This window comes from Perna viridis, chromosome 11 (genome assembly GCF_037379345.1).
Source record: "Perna viridis isolate PV_CMFRI_1.1 ecotype Kerala chromosome 11, ASM3737934v1, whole genome shotgun sequence".
In the NCBI taxonomy this organism is placed as follows: domain Eukaryota; kingdom Metazoa; phylum Mollusca; class Bivalvia; order Mytilida; family Mytilidae; genus Perna; species Perna viridis.
The window spans coordinates 31,828,137-31,850,391 of NC_142455.1; the positions used below are offsets into that span (position 1 = coordinate 31,828,137).

The 22,255-nt window shown below is 32.1% G+C and overlaps 2 protein-coding genes across 4 annotated transcripts; one reads left to right on the forward strand and one right to left on the reverse strand.

Annotated features, from left to right (window-relative positions):
• Positions 1 to 402: 402 nt before the first annotated feature.
• Positions 403 to 3,841, forward strand: LOC148603741 (uncharacterized). Its single transcript, XM_088552875.1, has 2 exons — positions 403 to 422; positions 1,379 to 3,841. The coding sequence occupies exon 2, from the start codon at positions 1,387 to 1,389 to the stop codon at positions 3,742 to 3,744; it is 2,358 nt and encodes a 785-aa protein (XP_088409001.1). The 5' UTR covers positions 403 to 422; positions 1,379 to 1,386; the 3' UTR covers positions 3,745 to 3,841.
• A 6,234-nt stretch (positions 3,842 to 10,075) lies between these two features.
• LOC148603742 (ferric reductase 1-like) lies at positions 10,076 to 18,752 on the reverse strand. Of its 3 annotated transcripts, none has more exons than XM_088552678.1 (13): positions 18,625 to 18,752; positions 18,128 to 18,247; positions 17,473 to 17,664; positions 16,997 to 17,101; positions 16,250 to 16,400; positions 15,423 to 15,533; positions 14,664 to 14,779; positions 14,360 to 14,449; positions 13,695 to 13,766; positions 13,116 to 13,215; positions 11,968 to 12,126; positions 11,121 to 11,188; positions 10,076 to 10,521 (listed from the first exon to the last, which is right to left on the reverse strand). In XM_088552678.1, the coding sequence occupies exons 2-13, from the start codon at positions 18,194 to 18,196 to the stop codon at positions 10,423 to 10,425; spliced, it is 1,332 nt and encodes a 443-aa protein (XP_088408804.1). In that variant the 5' UTR covers positions 18,197 to 18,247; positions 18,625 to 18,752; the 3' UTR covers positions 10,076 to 10,422. The 3 variants fall into 3 exon arrangements, with proteins under 3 accessions (XP_088408804.1, XP_088408805.1, XP_088408803.1); XM_088552679.1 differs by having other exon boundaries at positions 18,128 to 18,259; positions 18,625 to 18,693; XM_088552677.1 differs by lacking the exon at positions 18,625 to 18,752 and adding an exon at positions 18,547 to 18,568.
• Between the last annotated feature and the right edge of the window lie 3,503 nt (positions 18,753 to 22,255).

The window sequence follows — 22,255 nt, forward strand, 5'->3', positions numbered from 1 at the left end:
ACTCGACTTCTGTATATGGGTTCGGTGGTGAAACAAATCAGGCAAATTGACGTTAAACGTTGAACTTCACTTGGGACAACCCCAAATTTCCTTTTGGAGCCGCCACTGAATTGCAATACACCACCAGACAAATAATTTGATAAATGCCAAAAAATATATTTAAAATGAAAAAGAATCACGACTATAGAGCTTAAGGAAAGTAACAATCGGTTACTGATTTCAGCACTTTCTGTATAGGTGTCTTATCTAATTTCACTAAGTTTCATTGGTTTTCCTTTCACGTTCAAAAGTTCACGGAAATAAAAATATATAATAATACTTGACTTGTATACGCTTGAATTAAATGATCTTTTAATTTGATCCCCTTTTCGATGACCTTGACATTTAAAAATGGTCTTTTAAAGGTATACAAGTTAACAGAGGTAATTTCTCACCTGAAAATAGTTGTTCACTGAAATAGATTGTGGCAATAAAAAGATGATAAATTCCTAATATTTCCGAAATACAGACTTTCTAAAAACCAGGATAAATGTGTATAAGACAATTTTTAATAGTGAGTACTGTAAATAATATGTGTATATTAAGTTATGTTGTAAACCGATTGGTACATGTAGAAATGTATTTTTTATATTTTTCCTACCGAGTTGAAGGGTATTATTCTGTAAACTTTGTTTTCACTCAGGTGGAAAGAATATTTCACAAAAAACATGTGTCAACATATTTTTTTATGATATTTGGTAGAACATCATTTATTTGTGTAAAAATCTAAATCCACCATCGTTTGCACAAAGTGGGTCAAGTGTGGAATAACAAGGAAGATAATATTATGAAATAGTCGAGAGACATATGTAATACATAAACTTCCCTTAAAATACTTCGGTTAAGCTGTCAATTAAGTTTTAACACATTAAACAAAAAAAAAACAAAAAAAAAACCAGTTCATTGTATTACCTAAAACTGAGTGAAATATATACGTGGTAACAATAAAGGTGAGTTGGAATATTTTATTCTTTAAAAAATCATCCGACTCAGTTAATAACCACCTTGCATCTGTTTAAGTATAATATTGTGGCAAATCGATAGTTCTTAAGGGGGAATACCTCAATTTCTTTAACTTCAAGTTTCTTTGGTTAAGTACATACGTGTACGAGTGTCTTATTGATGAAGTCTTAATTTTTATTTTTTGAAAACTTCTGCACATCTGTATGTTTCCTGTGACCTATAATTCTCTTTCGAATGTCAATTGAAGCTGTAGCGATATGTATTTTTTTATGCTTGTTTTTTTTTGTTTTTGTTTTTATATTATTTGTATGCACGTTACATTATTCTTTCTCCATCATGGTACATTCAGTATTTTTAATTTTGTTTTAAATTGCAGCTGCAAGGATGAAATGGTTATATATATTATTGATCTATGTCTCGAATGTACTACCGAGAAATACTGCAATAAAATACAAGTCAAACTTCAAGGAATTACAAACAGGCAAAGATCCTGCAATACATAACTGTAGCAAAATCGATTTTAAAGCCAATAAGACTGACGTTCAAAATATGGTTTCAGCATTCGAAGAAAATCAAAGTCTAATGGTGAAGACGAACTTAAATTTTAATGGCAATGGATTGGTAAAAGCAGTTAATGGGACTATATTACCAAGCGTCTTTGTAATGACTCGTTTGGGAAAGCACAGTGGGTCATTTTTCACTGCATGGCCTGTGGATTATAATCTTGTTTCCTTCAACCTCCTAGATTCTAGAACTTTGACAAATATTATTCTCAACATTGATGTTCATCCTCGGAAATGTAATGTTACGATTGGCGATTTAAAAACTGAAAAGCTTTTAATGAAAGAGTTGCTAAAAATCAAAGTGAAGACAAAACCAAAAATGGAGCAAAACCACATGACTAAATGGTGTTATATGAAAGTGTATCCTGGTATGATGAAAGGTGTATGGTATCAAATGAAAATTTATGCCGGGTTCCCTTCTCACTTGTTTGGATTCCGGTGTTGTCAATATGAAACAATTGGCCATTTGGATTCGAATCCCATGAGTGAAAACAAGTTTGATGTAATATGTAAAGATGAATTTGACATGGGTTGGGATATGTACCTTCTCTTGCCGTACTATCTCGGTATTATTTTCTTTTGTTTTCTTCCTATCTTTTTAATGCAATGTGGTGCTAGAGCAATGGATTCTGGTCAAAAGATAAAGATTTCAAAGCGAGATAGGTACATAGAATTTCATAATGATCAACACAAATGGACGTACTTACGGAATAAATCACCGATTTCTATTTGTTTACTTGTTCTCAGCGTATGTGGCTTAGCAGATAGGCATCCAGTCGCTGCATCAAAAATACGGAAAGTTTTGCTCGTGTTCTGCTCGCCATGCCTAATATACAATGAAATTTTAATGTATCGAATAGGTTGGCCTGAATTTATTCCCGCGTTAAATAATGATAACATTCCTATGGGTTTTGCGTCCATTGCTGGTGGTATAGGTTACAATCCTAATTTATTCTTTCCGTTTACAGGAGGACCATTTTTAACGTTAGTAGTTTATTTTGTGGTGGCCTTAATTGTTATAGTTCTTCCAAGAGATGTAGGAGATATTTTTGAAAAAGGACTAGGTCCTGATAAAACAAGACCCCACAGTTTATTCCACATGAATATTGTCACTATACAGGAGTTATCTCATCAATTATGTACAAACAGGCACGGATATCGACAAGTCTATGCCGTGTTGAAAGCAAATATATTTATGCTTGTTAACCCACATTTTTATCTTTTTGCTGTTAAATTCATTAAGAAAAGATGGGAGAAAATCCAAAGGTTCTCCGCTCAGCGACTGAGATCTAAATGGCTTTTGAATGGGCTGTTAATGTTTATATTTTTGCCGTATTTTGTTTTATCTGCAATAGAACTTGTCGTTTTCCTAATTTATTGTGGAATCCCTTTGCTGAAATTTCTAAACACTATCATTACTGGCTATGCAACATATATAAATGAACAATTTGGTCCCATTCATAAAGCATTGAAAATTCTTTTGACAATCATGGCTGCATTTCTGCTGCATTTTTTTCTGTTCATTTCATGTGTAATGATATCAGAATCTATGACTTTTGTAACACGAATTATATTTTATCTCTACCTATCCATTGTCATATTCCCAAACTATTCCTTCACATATGTTTACACCGTGTTAATGTTCCTGTTCTTTATCTACCGTATCATGATGGAAATAGAAAGCGATTACTTTAACCTTCTAAAGCAAACCATTAAAGCAGTGAAGTACCTAAGATCAGAACGATCCAAACTTGAGAATAAGCAGTTTTGCGATCCAACAGCTTCCATTCGATCTGAAATGGAAGTCATAGGAGAAAGGTCACTGGATGAAGGACAATATGAGCTTAAAAGTCGACGTCAAATGCCGGGAATCCGGAAAGACCTTTTTAATTACGTTGTGCAGAGACATCGACCAGTTCACATAGCGTTATTTATTGGAATTATTCAAATTTTAGTGATGATGTTTGTAGTAATAACATCCATTATATTCGTGTACCGTTACGTTAGTCCGGCACAGACTGATGACAAACACGACATATTCCACGTGGTCTGTGTCCTTCTTATCACGTTGCTGCCAAATTTGGTTCATAAAATATTTACTCCGCATATTGATCAGGGTGTCAGAAAACTTAAAGTTAGACAGTCTGTTATTGACTTTTATCAACATTGTAAAGTATAAAACAAACCTTACTAACACGTTAAATACTTAAACATTGAACATGTACAAATGACAACTGATTTATGTTTTTTTGTGGAGTAAAATCTATATTTCTTTATCTTGTTTTTTTAATTCTGTTTCTTGCTATTTGATTACAATTTTTAATGTTTAATTTTTACTCTCAATGAGATCATATATCTGGTTGCTCTGGTTTTACATAAACACAACATTGAACCTAAGATTACCTCGACTGCTCAACTCATTAAAGTCAATTTTTAGGTATGTAAGGTTTTTCAGTCTCGTAGATTAATTTTCTTTTCCTTAATTTTCGACGTAGAATGTATTGAAATCCGGAGACCTATCTGCATTTTACTGTTTACTTCCGGGATCTCGAACCGATGCATTTCAATACGACATCTTCTTTTTTATGATTTTCGTAACATTTGTATGGTATTTTTACACAAACAGATAGTTTCGTTTTTTAAAACTGACTTGAAGGCTATGCTAATGACGGATCTCCATGCATTTGAATGGTATATGAGGCCCCATTCTCATAAAACCACGGAATCACGTGACAAGGACTTGCATACCATATAACTTGACATTCTGCACGGGAAAATCATGAAATATTGTCATTTTCAAATGTACGTCTTCCTTGCAAAATAGACAAAAACAAAACACATTTTGATCAAATGAAAAGATAAATGCATTGATGGTTTATTTTAGATTTGAAATTAGCATCACATATGACAAATCTTCCTCTAAAGTTCATAATAGTGTTTTCCGATAACGTTTACATCCGCACAGTGGGAAGCAAATATATTTTATTTACAAATTGGAAAGTTCATCAATCGTGCACATTATAGTGTTTTTTGAATGTGTGTGTATACAAACGTCTGAGAATGTGACGACTCTATTCGCTACACTGCTCTATCGAATCAAATTGATACAAGGAAGATATGTAAACGTATAGAATGGTCTGAAAAATTTCCAACGAAGTTAGAACTTTTGGAAATTTTTCAGACTTTTCTATTCGTTAACATATCTTCCCTGTAACAATTTGATCCGATGGAGCAGTGTAGCAAATAGAGTCGTCACATTCTGAGACGTTTGTATAATATTGATTTATTTTGACATGCATCATTAATTTGATCCTCTATCCTACATAATAACACCTAAATGAACTGTCCCGTACTACCATACATCGTGTACTAAGTTACAGCCCTAGATTAATCCTACGAGGAGGAACGAAAGCTATATTTTTATATAGCCTAGCTGGCCGAATGGTCTAGGGCGCTGGATTTTGAGCAGGCGGTGTTGCCATAGATGTCACAGCGGTATGAGTTCGAGTCCCGCGGAGGGAACAGGTCTAACATCGTTGGGAATTTTTCCAGACCTTTCTATATATAAATAAAGTCTAAAGGAATCTGCCAACCAGCAAACTTAATGGGTATCGGATCGTCGAGTCATGACCATGCAGCACAAACAAACAAATTATATAAGTTTAAAGGATTGTACAACGATACCGATAAAGATGTTAATACACTATAATAAAATATATAATGAGCAAAATTTTCAGTCAACAAATGACCTTCGTCAGTGCCTTAAATAAACTGAGTGTGTATGAAAGTAAATGGTCTGTGAACACAACTCATTACCTAATCAGGTGAATACCTATGACGTATTAAATTTTATCTACAGTTAACAAAGATCTTGAACATTGTGTTATAGACACACGTTGTGCAAAAACAGTTGTGATTACACAAGAAAACACTCAAACATGGTTACCATGTCATGCAAGTGACATTATACATTTTAATAGAAATCACAGGACCTAGATCATGTAAATGGTTGATAATGGTACATGTACTTACATAGACAACCTTTCAGAAAACTCTGTTGTCTGTTCTTTGTATGATTGACCACCGATAATTACCTGAGGTTTACCTGAGGGTTAATTACGACAGGATGTAGTTAATGAAGGTGACACTTCTTAATTGGCTTGAAATAATTTATTAGCAAGAGTGGAAATCTTAAAGGGCCATTCAGATAATTGTAAATGGGCACTAAGGGGACACTCAATTGGCTTGAAATAATTTATTAGCAAGAGTGGAAATCTTAAAGGGCCATTCAGATAATTGTAAATGGGCACTAAGGGGGCACTCAATAGGGGCAGAGGGGCGCTTGCGTGATAGGGGTTGGGCACGGCGCCCCTCTATTTTGCCCTAGCTAGGACACTGATAGGTTAAGGAAGCACTATACAGTTACATTAACAGTTGCACTCTTTCACACACCATGTTACCCCTGTCAAATTTTGTAAAACTTAAAATTAAAAGTTGAAATTTGGTGGATATATTGTACATAGACAGATATAATAAATGTTATGGTAAACAGGCGTAATTTAACTGAAAAATGGTATCCGGAACATTTCAGTCCCCTGTCGTATTAGGTTCTCTCCACAGCATCAGATGCCTGATTTTTAACATACCTTATTTCGCATGACCTTTTGAGAAAATGAATTGAAAAGGGTCTTCTTATTTTTACCTTTTTTCCACCTACTCTATGCATGCTTTCGTCCTGTGGTAGTGTCTAAGTGCCTGATATTTTATAAAACATAATATTTGTTTAGTTAGTTTTAAAAAGGCACCCCTGATTTGTACTTAAACTCAGTAATATTGTTTTTCAGTATGTTACCATGGCTACTGAATTTTTTTTCGGTGTATTATGATGAATATGAAATCAATTTACTAATTTGGTCAGTATTTTGAGTACATTATTGGATACTTTTGTATTTTTGGCTTTTCATTTTTTATTTTTTTTTTCACGTCATACCTTCAATTCAGAAGTTGCGAACTTTTACTACTTTTTGGTATAGATTTTCTGTTTTTTTGTCTATTATTCTAGTCATTTGATTTACAATATCGATCAGTATTTTAAATTGCTATTTATTATTCATTTATTATTGGTGTTTTGTATATATTATTATTTTTTAAATATATATTTCTTGATTGCTTTATTTACATGCTTATTACATTTGTTTTGTTATTTAAAATACATGTATGATATATTATTATTATTATTAAAGTTTATTCATTTTTTTACAATTAACTGTAAAGGAGTTGTAAACTGTTGTGTTACCATTTTGTGAGCTTTTCATATTTATTTTTTTTTTTTCACACAAAAACACCATTTATTCATTTAAAAAGAAAGAATATTTTTTTTGTGTTTTATTATATGCACATACATTTCATGCAATTGAAAAAGAACAGATATGGTATAATGCAACAAATGCAAACCACGATTACAACCAGCGGTAAATTTAATACCTTCAGCGGTCACAACAAGACCTTCATCATGAGGATAACCTCATGTAGTAGTGAGCTCTGAAAGGCCCAAGTAGTGAGCTCTGAAAGGCCCTAGTAGTGAGCTCTGAAAGGCCCCAGTAGTGAGCTCTGAAAGGCCCCAGTAGTGAGCTCTGAAAGGCCCCAGTAGTGAGCTCAAGTAAACATTTAAACAACGTCATTTTCTATGCATAGATAAAAAAAAAATGAACCAGACAATTAGAGACAATGACTGAACCAAACAAAAAAAAAAAAAAAAACAAACTTTATTACACAGGACATTATGTATAAAATTCTAGATATTGCACAAGTACATGTGTAAATGATTTTTCTTTAAAAAGAATCATGACCCCCCCCCCCCCCCATCAATTATTCAAAAAACACATACCCCCTTCAAGTACTGCTATTTTCTTACCCCCTTTTTTGCCGGCCCACCCCTGGAGATAAATTTATAGTGACCAATCCCCAAATACGTATTTTTCACCCCAATACCGATCCAAACACAAGATCCATTTATGCACTTTACACACTTACAAAACATATTTCGAAATATAGAAAAGAACAATATATATAAAAGTTATTAGAAAAGGGATGTTCGATTGTGTTAGTTCGATAAAACAATGTACTGACGGTGGCAGCACGTATTACTTCATCACACAAAATGCAGAAAAATAGTGGACTCCTAGGCCTGTCTTCTTCCGGTTTTATATTCAAAATATAACTATTCGATGACTCCCATTCAGCATGTTTAACGATTAGTTGCAACTCGACTTCTGTATATGGGTTCGGTGGTGAAACAAATCAGGCAAATTGACGTTAAACGTTGAACTTCACTTGGGACAACCCCAAATTTCCTTCTGGAACCGCCACTGAATTGCAATACACTACCAGACAAATAATTTGATAAATGCCAAAAAAATATATTTAAAATGAAAAAGAACCACGACTATAGAGCTTAAGGAAAGTAACAACCGGTTACTGATTTCAGCACTTTCTGTATAGGTGTCTTATCTAATTTGACTAAGTTTTCATTGGTTTTCCTTTCACGTCCAAAAGTTCACGGAAATAAAAATATATAATAATACTTGACTTGTATACGCTTGAATTAAATGATCTTTTAATTTGGTCCCCTTTTCGATGACCTTGACATTTAAAAATGGTCTTTTAAAGGTATACAAGTTAATAAAGACAAATCTTCCTCTAAAGTTCATAATAGTGTTTTCCGATAACGTTTACTTCCGTACAGTGGGAAGCAAATATATTTTATTTACAAATTGGTAAGTTCATCAATCGTGCACATTATAGTGTTTTTTGAATACACTGTTTTGTACATGTTCCGAAAACATAACTTATATCATTGCTACCATTTTTTACCCAACGGACCTTCGAGTGAAGCGTGAAAACGATTGTTTGTCATCTATCAATATCAAATATCAAAAAGTTCTTTTTTCCTTAAAAAGGACTCGACTTTGTACTAATCCTCTTCCGTAAATAGAACAAAATCTCAGTGTAAATTATGTTTGAACGTTTGTCATTATAACAATGACGTCGATGGCATTATATATTTGGTTAATCTATCTACATAGAGTATTGCTCGTATTTGTCAGTTTAAACCCAATGCTCATTTCAAACAAAGTATGTGTTGGTACTTTATTCTAATGTATTTGTAAAATTGATAGATCTTTTCTCTTTGTTGATATATAATTACTGAAACAGTAACTACTTATATAGTTTTGGAAGAATACAGGATTATGGTGTTTTAGACAACTAGTGAGTGGTTATTACAAAAAACGAGTATCGTTTTTACTGAGCATTTACCATTGCATGTTCTTTTGTATTATTTTTTCTGTTTGTAAAGCATCATTATGGTTACAATGAGAGCATTCAACTTGCTAATTCAACATTTGTTTTATATATTACGATGGTTGACAAAATGTAAAAACGGAAAAGAATCTTTAAGCAGGTTGTGCTGGTCGTTTTGTATTGTACGATGTGCTACGATGTGCATTTCGTCTGATGTCGTAAAAGATGTTTCTTGTACGATGTGTATTTCGAATGACGTCTTATAGATGTTATTGTACGATTTTTATTTCGTCTAATAACGTCTTATAGATGTTTCGTGCACGATTGTTCACTAATTTCTTCTCGCTTAACGATTTACTATATCATTACAACTGATCCATACACAAGAGGGTTTCGTAAAATATTGTTAGTTAAAATTCTGTTCGTGTTTTTGTCTATCATAGCTAGAATACTGCCTGTCGTTAACCGTAAACGGAGAATACCTGGACCTAATTTTAGCAAAAAAAGAGAGATAACTAACACTTTTAAATGTATTTTGTTGTATTCTTTTCCGCAGGGAATTTAGGACTCAGTTTTGAATCATCATTGTGCATGATAACTGGACTGAATTATTTTTTGTACCACTGAATACCATTGCCGATATAATAAGGTCAAATATGTTAAGTCAGTACTTCCTTCTAACAAGTGCCAATTTATTTTGTTCGTTTTCAAGTTAGTTTTCAAGTTAAGCTCACGTATTTTCAATTATATTACTTTTTGACACTTTGTGGAGCTCATACTTGAAGGGATTTTTAAAAACGATTTATGTTATTCTTACTTATGTTTTTTTTTCTTTTTAACTTCACCTGTTTAAAATATAGATATACGAGCAAAACTAATTTTATTTCCTTTTTTTTCCTGTACTATTGCCAGCAAAACCTCTCAATAATTGGTTTATATGACAAGATAAAGAAAAAAATGCAATCCGCCGATTTATATCTGTTTGTTTCATCTTGTTTTGTTTGGTGTTTTTGTGTAAGGTATCATAGAGGAGACGGAAATGAAACATTAAACTGTATTGTATCAATGTATCTATTTTTATCCACACAAATCATTACTGGCTTTCGGAAAACCCAATAAATGTCACTGAAAAAATATTTCGGTATTATTTTCGTTTTTTTTTCAAATTGTATGTTGAGCAATGAATTAAATGAAAATTCTTTCTAAAATATTGTATGTATCTTTATTCTTCAAAAGCATATAACACAGCATAGAGCATACATTGTAAAAAGTGTATACATACCATAAGTACAAACATGAAAATCGAATGGATGGAAACTTACACAAATGCAGTTGCATTTAACATGAAAGTAGTAGCGTCAAATATCTAAGCAATACAATCTCAGTGCCGCAAAGAAAGTCAATATGACACACATTGTACGCCCCAGTAATGTACAGTTATAACCATGCTTTATCCGACTTTCACAATCCATATTCCGATAGCCAGTCGAATTAATACGCCTATAGTTCAATGTCACAGTCCTTCTATCATTAAACAGCTTGGTGATTACAATAGTCAATGTGTTCCAAAGACAATGAATGCGACAATCGTAAATGATAATGAAACTGTCATAATCACTTCAAGACACAACAACATCAACTTTGTCGTCCATGCCTTTAAAGGAAAAAAATATAACTTGTATTCCTTAATATTCCCATTAATGTATCAAATTGATACATGTAAGAAGAAGAAGTAATATTGAGGTTAGAATTACCTTGTGATACTCTATCCTCCATGCGTATAGCATTTCATTTTTTTTCAACTCCAGCACAATTCTATGGCTTGTTAAAATATGTTTAGTACAGGGTTATGTGAGAAAAAACAACATTCTTTATAATCATATATGTGTCCACCAATATGGTGTTTCTATCTTTGCTTAATATGACAGAGTTGGTAGGTCAACATTTCAAAAGTTTATCTTTGGTCTTACTGTAGAGTAAAGCCCGCTCCCGATAAAGTTTTATTGATAAAATTGTATTTTACAAAGCAAAGAATTACAATAACAGTCTCTAACGATAACAAATCGTAAAACAAATGAACCAAATACGCAAGCAGGAGACAAACCAAAGTTCCACAAAATCTGAAAAACGTATAACAACCATCCGTAGAGGAATCATTCAACTGCCATCTCTGAAAGTTCCATTTCTAGAGTCAGTGCTTTTACATCAATTGGAGAAACAAGTTAACTAAACACCATTGATTAAGATACTTACAAATGGTTGTCTTATTAGTCCTTTTTCAGGTTCTTGCTGTTCATTTGAGCCATTTATAGACCCTATATCTGTACAAAACGAAACATGCAATGCTTTAAACTAAGAAAACTTTTCATATATCTCTATGTTCGTGTTTCATTTCAAATGAAATAACAAAATTGATGATCAATAGGACTGCATTATTTTGTTAGATTTTGATTAGACACGAATAAAAATGTTTAATCAAATTATTGAAACAAAACCTTAAAAAAGAGGATGTACAAAGTGCTTTCGTCACTACACTGTACTGTGTATTGGGAAACATTAATGTCTGGTTATTTTACACGAGTTTAAGAAATCTAAGTCCTTTTCACGAATGGATCACTGCGGAACGTGTAAAAAGACCAAGAATTTCTCTAACGATTGAAAGACAACCCGGTATATGGTCTTCAACGGGTATTAGCACCTATTTCTTCTATTTAAACATACATATTTTGTTCGCTTCTCATAGAGAGCGCCACCATTTATGTATACACAGCATATAGTGATGTAAAATTATATCCTGCTTTTGTTTTGAATATGTATTTGACGCTGCATCCTTTAGGACGTTGCGTTGGTCCTCTCAACACGCAAAGGGCAATTTCCGGAAGAAATTTGCTTTTTCCATGTTAAATATACAAGATGCTCATTTTTGTTTGATAGCTTTAGTAGGCTATGTGTTTTACGTTTCCAATTGTTGGTTTTTTTTTGTATATATGCTCACCACTTTATTGCCGTCACCTTTTCGTCATATTTTTATTATTATTTGATTAAACAAAAAATAACATTATTGAAATTAAACGGCACTACTGATCACTGATTTGCTCACCTGTATAAAGATGAGTATTATTTCTCTTTTCCATAAATTTCAAAACTTCAAGCACAACAATCATTGTAATATGGAAACACTCGTAAGCAACAAATATGTAAAAAGCTTTTATAGATACTGCCGCCTCTTTAAGACGAAGACCAATAAATATGTTAATAGCTGAAAAGGAAAGAAAATGATATGTCAAAACATTAAACTCTGTTTTTCAGAAAAATGAACAAATTACAAAAATGAAATTTGAGTGTTTCAACGATTAGATTATTTGTATCATTTAAGAAATTTTTTTGTCAAGTAAAGTATTTTATTTCAATACTTTTATAACATAATTCAGAGTGTTGTGTAATGTGTACACAAAATTATTATATTTTGTCTTCAAACCTTAGTTAAAATCGGATCGATTACTAAAAATCAATATATTTTGTAGTGTGCGAAGATTTGCTAGTTTCCCGCAGTTGGGGATGTCTCAGAAAAAAGTTCTTGCGGTTGGGAATGTCGCGGAAAGAAGTTCTCGCGTATTTTGATAAGCATTAAAAATATTGTGCTAACGTTTTAAAGAGTAATCAAGGGAGCCAAGGTTATAGCGGTAATCAACAGAATGTAATCCAGGGACAAAGACCAGACATGGAAAACAGACACACACAACAAAGAACATAAAGTAACTAAAATCATATATACAAAGTAACAAAAGCGCATGAACAACTCGGACTCCACTAAAACTGAGGTGCGCCGGTAGGGTAAGCGTCATCTGCTTTTCTAGAAACACCCACCGAGTTGCTCATAAAAAGTCAAGTCCGGGGTAGACAAACGAGGAAAGGAAAACTATGTCCCATTGAATAAATCAGTTTTCATGTTGCGGATGGATACACCATAACGACCCACGAGTTCTGTAGTGATACCTTACATCTTGTCGCAACATAACCCTGTTCCAGAGGCCTATTTGTTAGAGTTCTTGCGCGATACAAAAAGTCTGCGTAGTTTCGGAAAGCTCTGGCATAACGTATGAGTTGTGATATGAATACTCCATACGCTGGTGCTGAAGGGATGTTGCCACAGATGAAAGGAAAGTTGACAATTCTGAATGAAAACTCATCACGTTTGTCGTAAAAAAAGACTTAACATGTGATGTTACACTACACTATTATACGAACTTGCAAGTAAAATGGTTCCACACCCTGTCAAACAATGTGTCCAATAGAACACAGGTCTGAATCTATGATCTTTACCAGGTCGGAACAGACCAACAATAGGCTGAAAAAATACGAACATACAACATTATTGTTAAAAAACATGGAAAACAAAAGAGAGTCTACACCATATGTTTTACTGGTAATTCTTGTTTAATGTATTTTTTTTTACTTTGTCCTTCAATCCTGATGTCTCTGAGATGTCATTTTGTTTTGATTCTTCGGTATTGCTTTGGCGATACACTTTTAAACCAGGTCATTTGTAAGATGGGTGGCCGGTACAAGAAAACCATTAGAAGTATAATGCTTGTGACGACTGAATGTGAAATATAGCACTAAAACAATTATATTGAATATGGTAAATAAAAATATATATTACTTACATCCATTATGACAGTAGTTTTATATTAACATTCTTAAGTACTTCAAGTAAACGACGTAGTGTTCACCTTGTGGTTTTAAGGCGTAGATCTTTGTTGAAATATTTTATCTTATATATAAATGATATGCCTGGATGTCATGTTAAAGTTATTTTGTACTCACATTGATTATCACAAAACAAAAAACCAATATACCAATATATGGGTGAGATTTTTGAAAGTTGTTGCTTCCCACCTGAAACATGATTATCATTCATCCTTTTAACATCGAACTTTTTTTTCCCGATTATTATAAAATGAATTTGGTCAGTAGATGATTCCAGTAACCTGCTTTGCTTAGTTTTCACCATGCGTTTAAAAATCTGCAAGAAATCATCCTTACTTAATTTACCTCATTTTTCTTTGATACTATATGCATCTTAAACATTGTACCAATTTCCGACACATATTTTTTCACACGACTTTTTAATAAAAAAAGATCTTCTATACAGCATCTCGAAATTTGGAAAAAATGCATTTTTGTTTTAACCACCCTTGCAAACGTGTTTAGTGGAACAGATAATGATATATTGTCTGGTATACGGATTTGAATTTTATATGATACTTCGATCGCATTTTATTTGATAAACCTACAAAACGTAAGGTTAAAATGTTAGTAAACACTTGAGTTTCCAATGTTCAAATGTGAAGAGAGATAAAGAGACCAAGAACTAACTAAAAGGAGGAAAAGAAATACCTCTGTTGAAAATGAAAGTATTTTGATAATAGTACTTTTAGGGAAAATCAGCTTAATGTCTACTGAGTCCGTCTTATGACTACTTTACTCACGTGAAATTCACCATCAGTATTATCATAAATGATAATTATAAAGGCACTTAATGTCAAGACAGCTGCAGTTACCATTAATATTCGATGAATCTAAAAATTAAACACAAGAGCACATGAGTGTTATATTTTGTCGATCGATGAATCTAATCGAATACACTAGTTTATACAATGTAACCTTTAATTGTTAAAATAATTGTCACAAGTTTAATGCATATATCATCTTTTTAGCTTTAAAGGCATTTGTTTCATCTACATGTAAATTTATTATTTTTTAATAAATTAATGCTTTCATAATTCAACTGACCAGAAACCAAACGCTTGCTTTTAAAATCGTCTTGCTAGGGAGGAGCGCCTTGTAGTATCGTGCAATAATAAATCCTAGATTAGCAAAGATCATCCAAGAGATCACTACTAAACTTCCTAAAACACAAAAAACAATAATGCTTATTTGAAAGTAGGCAACAGGAAACTCAGAAAAAAACTACAATTCTAAAACAATACAGATAAACATCTTTTATATTTCTAAAATCGTTACATACATGTTAAATACGCCCCAAGAATGATGTTAAATTTGACAAAAAGTCAAATAATATTTACTTATATCTAGAGATTGTATTTGTTGTATCCAGAATTCCCACTCATCTGACATTTCGTTATATCAAATTTTTATTATGAGAATGTCTAAAAAGATATTGGTTCCATTTCCCAATGGGCATGATATTCAACCTTCTATAGTTGTTCACAAAAAAATCCATTTTTTCTGTATAGAGGTTAAAACAACTATTTGAAAGCAAATGACTATCATTTTATTTTGACGTTGTTAAATATTTGATTTGCTAGTAACGAGCTTTTTTTTTTGTTGTATTAAGATACTTAAACTTTGCAGATGAAAATAATAATAATATTTATAACAAATTAAAATACATGTAATTATTTAAGAAGTATAGATTTTAAATATCTTATACTAATCGTATAACAATCCCTTACTAAAGTCCTCACATATGTTATATTCAGATACTTTTCTATAATACTGTAAAATGTTTATATCAGTCTGCTATCTTACCATGAATTTGGATTCGAAGATTTTTACCAGGGCATGTATTAGTCAGTGACTGTAAATCAACTTTGACTAAAGAATAAATTCTGTCTGTCTCTGCATGCTCTAACATTATTCCTGCAAAAAGTATTCACCATTGGAAGTTTAAGTATATATATAATTTTAGCTGGTTAGACCAGATGGTGTCAGACGAGGTCATTTACATTTTGTAAAAACCGAGACCTTGTAAACACCAATGTTACAATGATCAATTCGAATACTAGCATATTTACGGACAAATATGTTTTAATTTATGCAGCTGGTTTTATTTCAGTGGATCAGTTTCTGAAACAAGATTGTACTCTTAATGTCAGTATTAGAATACGACACACTACCAATAAAATTTCCTGATGTACAAGATGGTACATGTACGAACTGAAATGGAACTGAAAAATACTTTTAAAAGTATATAAAATGTCTAGCTAAATATACACAAACTCGATTTTCGTTTCAACGAATGACGGTTTCATTTAATGTCTACTGAATAAACCGAATGACACATCAATCATTTACCATAACAAAAAGAAGTTGTATCCACGTTGTACTTTCAAGGATAAAATTAAAGTAGTCCTGAAATATGGGCTATCTTCATTTTATCTTAGGCATCTTGCTGAGGTAAAAATATGTCAACCATGGAAGAAAAAAGCAGCGTTTATTTGCCCCAATCTACCAACTTGTATGCTTTCGGTCAACTAACCATCACATGATTTTTGACAATTTAATGAAATTAATTTAATAGAATTTCCTGCTTTTTTTTTCAAATTGACGAAAACATAATAGAAGTAGTTATTTACCATCCGACACTCTTCCTTTTGCATACAGCATGTAGTATCTTTTGTTAAGATCGAAGACGTGCAGATCATTGTTAGTCACAGTTCGTTCAAATGTGCACTTTAATAAGTTCCCTGTATAACTGCCTGATAAAAAGGATAGACCCTGTGAAGGCTGTAAAATATATTGAATAAATACATTTTAACTGAACCACAGATCTAATCCGATTTGTATCATTTTCTTTTAAGGAAAGAGACCAATGTATAAACTAAAAACAAGGTACACAAAACAATAAAAAGGAGATAAAATTGTCTCACAAGTGGTCACAAGTAAAACATTAAAAACAAACAAGCAAACCAAAACGAACAAAAACAACAAACAAAAACAAAACAAAAAAAAACAAAAACAAAACAAAACAATACAAACAAACAAACAAAAAACCCAAGCATACGAACAAACACAAAACACATAGCATTAACAAGAAGTACAGAAATAAAATACAAGGTCTAACAGTAAGATACAAATATTTGTTTTGAAATTTGATATTGTTTGTGATTATGTAGATGAAAAAGCAATAAAAGCTGCATGTAAAAGTAATTCTTTTCTTCATGAAATGCTTTCAACAGTAAGTAACTTGTTGGCAGATTTTGCCGTTATTTTATGCAGCATTTTGTCAGTATCTAGTCTCTTATTTGTTTTTGACCACGTGTCTCTTTGTGTATCTATACGTATAACGAAAAGAATATGGTATAAAATGATGACAAACTCACATGTTTTACTGGAGAATTAGTGTGTCCATCGCCATTGTAAGAATTCTGTACCTTGAAGGATCTGCCACTTTTAGTCATTATACATGCCGAAACACTAGTATCTGCCTGGTTTAAAAATTATAATTTATTTCAAAATTATTGTTTTGCATTTCAGACATTTAAGTGACAAAAATAAGATCATTCAAAGAAGTCAAACAATGATTTAATGAGTTTGATGAATCTCATCTATAAGGAAAAACTTATTCATTTTTTTTTGGATCTAAGTCAATTTTACAGCAATATTTGGTTGTATTTTTATCTCATTACTACTTTATTTTGTAACAGGTAGTGATATTTTCTTCTTTTATATTGAATAGTGATCATTACTTGCCAATTAAGCAGTTATATTATCAACATGATATACCATAGTGTGTGTGTGTCTTTGTATAACAACTGAAATTTATAATTTAAAAATTACCAATATTGTACTAACTTACCATTGACTGAGTTGCTGAGAGTCCAAAAGCAGCATACTGATCATCAGTAGATAAAAGTTCTACTTTGATTGTAAAACGTACCATATTGTCATCAGGACTGGACCATGATATCTCATAACTGGTGCCATTAGCTACACAGTCACTGAAACAACCCTTTGAAATACCACAATCAGTGTCTATGGGGAACAAACCCTGTAAGATTAAATATATGTATCTGCCAATATGTTAAGGTAGGTTTCGGTTCAATAAATATTGCTGTTTTATTGTTCTTTTTATATTGTTGGTTTTGTGGTCTTTTATTTGGCTCCAAATGGATCCATTTAAATATTCAGTTTCATTTAGGGACTGCAGTAAACAAGTTGTATTAGAACTCACATTTTCAAAGGCTTTTATTAAAAATATATATTATATTTCCCTTTTTTTAGCAATTGGACTCAGTTTGTTGATATTGTATCTGTTCATTGCTGGTGGTATTCATCGAATGGAATGAGCGCGCCTTTACGTACTGGCTTCAAAGAATAAGCAATATTTTTTAAAAATTTTCCTTTATTTAAGCTGTAAAAAATACTACTATTTATAAGGACGAAACCGAAGCAACAGAGTTATATGACCTTAATGTACATGGTAAATATCGTTGTCAATACATTGTACATACCATTGATAACGATATAAATGTATAAAAATACACTCCGGTGAACATGTGTATCTTTGTACACCAGCACATTTTAAGGTTCAGGATCTGATCCAGTCTCACATTGATAATGGTACAGTTAACCTAACATGAAAAATAAAAAAAACAACCTTTGAATTCATGTATTGTGTTATAATTTAATGAGTTGTAATACAGTCAAATATTTGCATGTGACTGCTTTACCAAAGAAGAAGTAAGTAAAAATTGAAGTATAATTGAATTTCACATCGTATATCAGGTAACGAATACTAAATGTGTGTGCAAAACGAAAAATACTCTATTACACCAAATACGCATTAGTGGTGTAAACCGTTTAACTAAAACGTCTCTCGGACATAGATCTTTACTTCTTGTGCGAATGAAGGCTTATAATAATATCTGACCTGTAACGGAATACTACACATAAACATCTACCTTTTCCTTAAACACAAACAGTAATGTTATACTTTCAATTATCCTACCTAAAAACTGAACATTTATGAAGTCTGAATGCATACATAACCCACAAGTTTCATTACACATCACTAAAGGTAAACAATCTATTTATAGAAACATAACACGAGACTGAAGTTAAAGAAGTGTAAATTTCAATCTCCATAATAGTGTAGCAGGAGAAGTGGTATACTGAATATATATAGTCATATACATAGAATCGAGCTAAAATCTTTTTTTAGTCTTAAAACTCAAACCATAACCGCTGAAGTACTCTCGTAAAAATAACGTTGTTGTTCAGGGTTAGAGGCAAACAATCGTATTTTGCACTCAATTATCCCTTTGCTTTGTATGTATTGATTATTGATGTAAATGAAAAGTGTCGTTTTTCCATTCAAACATGATTAGCGATGATATACCATTGGACAATTTCACAATAATATTCCTAACATAAACAAATCATAAAACATGAAAGTATTCGAAATGGGATTAAAGTTTATTTATGTCAACTAAAGGATGATTGTGGTAAAACGTAAAAGAAGCGTATGGGTATAGTTCTAATGATAGAAATATATTACTATTTCTAAACTATAAAGGAATTGTAAATAAGTATTGAATATGTAAATGGACATCCTCGCTAACATTCGGCAAATAGCCTCAAGTCTATAGATCGGTGATTTCATGATCTGAAAAAAGACAAACCGGGGTGCTCAATCCAAATTAATTGATGTGTTTCTTGTTAGTTGTTCATCTCATTATAGAAGTTACTAACCCTATGACAGCCGCTAGTGAAAAACAATATGCTTACCTATCCTAGGCACCTGATGTTGTTTTTTTTGTGGGAATTCAATTGCAAGTGCTTTAGTTTGTTTTTGGTTTTCTTTACTTGTTTTTCTTAAGCTATTTTATTTGGTTGGTTGCTACATTGTGTGTGTAGATCGTCTTTGATTGCTGCATTAATGTTAAGACCATATACTTTGAATTTTACGTATTTGAATGGTCTTAATGACGCTTTGGTACTCTGTTGCCGAAATTCTATATGACTGAAACAGAAATGGGACAATTTGAATGAAAAAGGAAATGCAAAAAATACACCATTTAAACTCCTTTTCACAACAATCTGAAATGTAAGGGTTAACATGAGTAAAATATGTTATTGATCTAAAGATTGAACATTTGACATGAATATATTGTGCACATTCACAACATGCATTGTTTTCTATATACTTTAAAATATAAAAGAAAAGATTGGTTCTTGTGTAATCAAGAGCAACAGTGTTCTTTGTTATAAATACCCTTTTTATTCACATTGGTAATTTGGAAGGACTACTTTAGATATAGAATTACACAACATTTTATTTGCCTTTTTTATAATTGTTTTTACAGGCCATGTATTATATTTTTATGGTTTATCTGATCTTAAATAATTGCATGAGTGTCTGAAGCAACGTATTTTCTGAGCGTAAAATGCTATTTGAAAAAATTAACGGAAGACTGATAAACGAATAATTCCTATTTGGAGAGCAGGTTTGTCTCTCAACATATATATTACTTTCTATTTACAAACAATCAAGAAATTAGATATAAAAACTCAAATTGTTTATACGTCTGGACTGATTAAAATTTCATGGACGGACGAGTCCTGGAATCTAACAGAATATGGCGGTGTTGATGGGATAGAACTTCACATCAACTGCATTTGGAAACCAGATGTTTTTAAAATGAACGCAATAAATAAGAAGGATGCAATATTGGGGCCGTAAAAGACCAGTTTACCGTTACATCATCTGGGGAAATCACATGGTGGATTTACGTAAACCTCAGAACAAGTTGCTCCATAAATATAATTTATCATGCTTTTGATTTTCAATCTTATTTCAATCTCAATTTATCAAAACTATATCTCGAAGACAAACTCGAAGCATTGATTTATTCCCCAGGTAATGACAGCTTGAGAAACTATGTACAAAACGGAGAGTGGTTTATACAGCCATTGTTATATGAAGAGCATTCATTTAGGTTTGTATCTGGTAAAGTTATGACAGGGTTTATTATCATGATTGACATGATTGAACGAAAGGTAGAATATTATATTTGGAATTTTATAATGCCATCTGCAGCTCACGTTCATTTTATCGACAAAAGGTTCAGAGAAACTGACTTTATCAGTATTCGTATTTTTAGCCAATGGCGTTCTCGTGAGAGTCTTCAATGAAGGTATTCCACCAAATGATGACGAGAAATCGTTATTTCTAATTCTGTAATGGTGGACTATATTAATAAGTGGGGCCGTAATTATAATGAATACTTCAATCACATCATTGTTTCATTCTAAATCTACGAAATGCATTTCTGCCTGTTGTAACGAATCCACACATAGACTAAAATGTAAAGTGTGTATCCATCGCTATTGTTGCAGAAATAGAGCGAAAAAAGAATCAAACTATTCAAAACCATCAGAAATCCAGGAAAAGTTAGATCCAGCCACTTCAGATTCAATTATCCATCATGGGGACGTATCAGTGCGTATTCAATACGATAATGACACTTTCATTCACCATGGAGGAATTAAAATTCAAATTGGAGACATGTATGACTACATTGAAGAAACAAGATCCTTATCCTGGGCTGATGTAACAAGAAATATCGATTTAATTTCTTTTCTTTGTTTATTTTTTAACCATTTATTTGGTTTACTTGGAAATTCTATTTGAAAAGTAGAAAGACATGCAAAAGGTGAATAAAGATTCAAATATAATACAGTGAAAATTCTAATGTTCGTGAGTACTATTTTTCGTGGTTTTTATAGGTAGGCCAAGGCATGAAATTTGGTTTCCAATGAACTTGATATTTCCATTGATGTTAATACTAAAAACCTCAAAACCACGAATCCAAAAAACCACGAACTTGTGTTTCTTCAGTAATCCACGAAGATTTGTGTCCATGAATTTGAGTTCGTTCCCGGCATTGAATCTTAATGGGATTGTAAGAGACATGAAGGCTGTAGAAACTTTAAAAACTTATGCCAATTTAAATTATTGCAGGGTTGTCAAAACATTTTTCGTGAGCAAATAATGACTTTAAATCGGGCCTTTCGAAAATTAAAATTGTACGTGTTACATATTACACTATTCAGACGAAAAACCTGCAATTAACTTTAATTGCCATTTTGTCAATAACGAGACACCTCTCCAATATCCAATCTCATTAAATTATATTTTGGAAAATCCAATTCTATATTTAGTCTACACTAAGTCTAATTATATAAATATGTACATTCTAAAACTTTGGATTATTGTCATTTAGAAACGACAAAAATAACATATACACATTTCTAGGTTATCCCGTAACATTATGGTTACCCGTAGCCGTATTTGTGTTAAACGGCAATTTACATTTACTAAATATTATGTATAGAATGTCTAAACATGATTGTGCTTCACTAATTATTTCCCTTATGTAAAATGGAAAGGGGGAATAGGGACTGTCAATGTACAAGAAGGTGGAACATTATAAATTGTTTAAGATAGTTGTATTTATCAATTCATTTAAAAAAAGCAAAGGTATAACCGTTAAAAGAAGCGTACTATTTTCCCTACTATTTATACAATTTTCTTATTATATTTGTATATAGTATTGTTCTGTATCGGTGCGGACAAA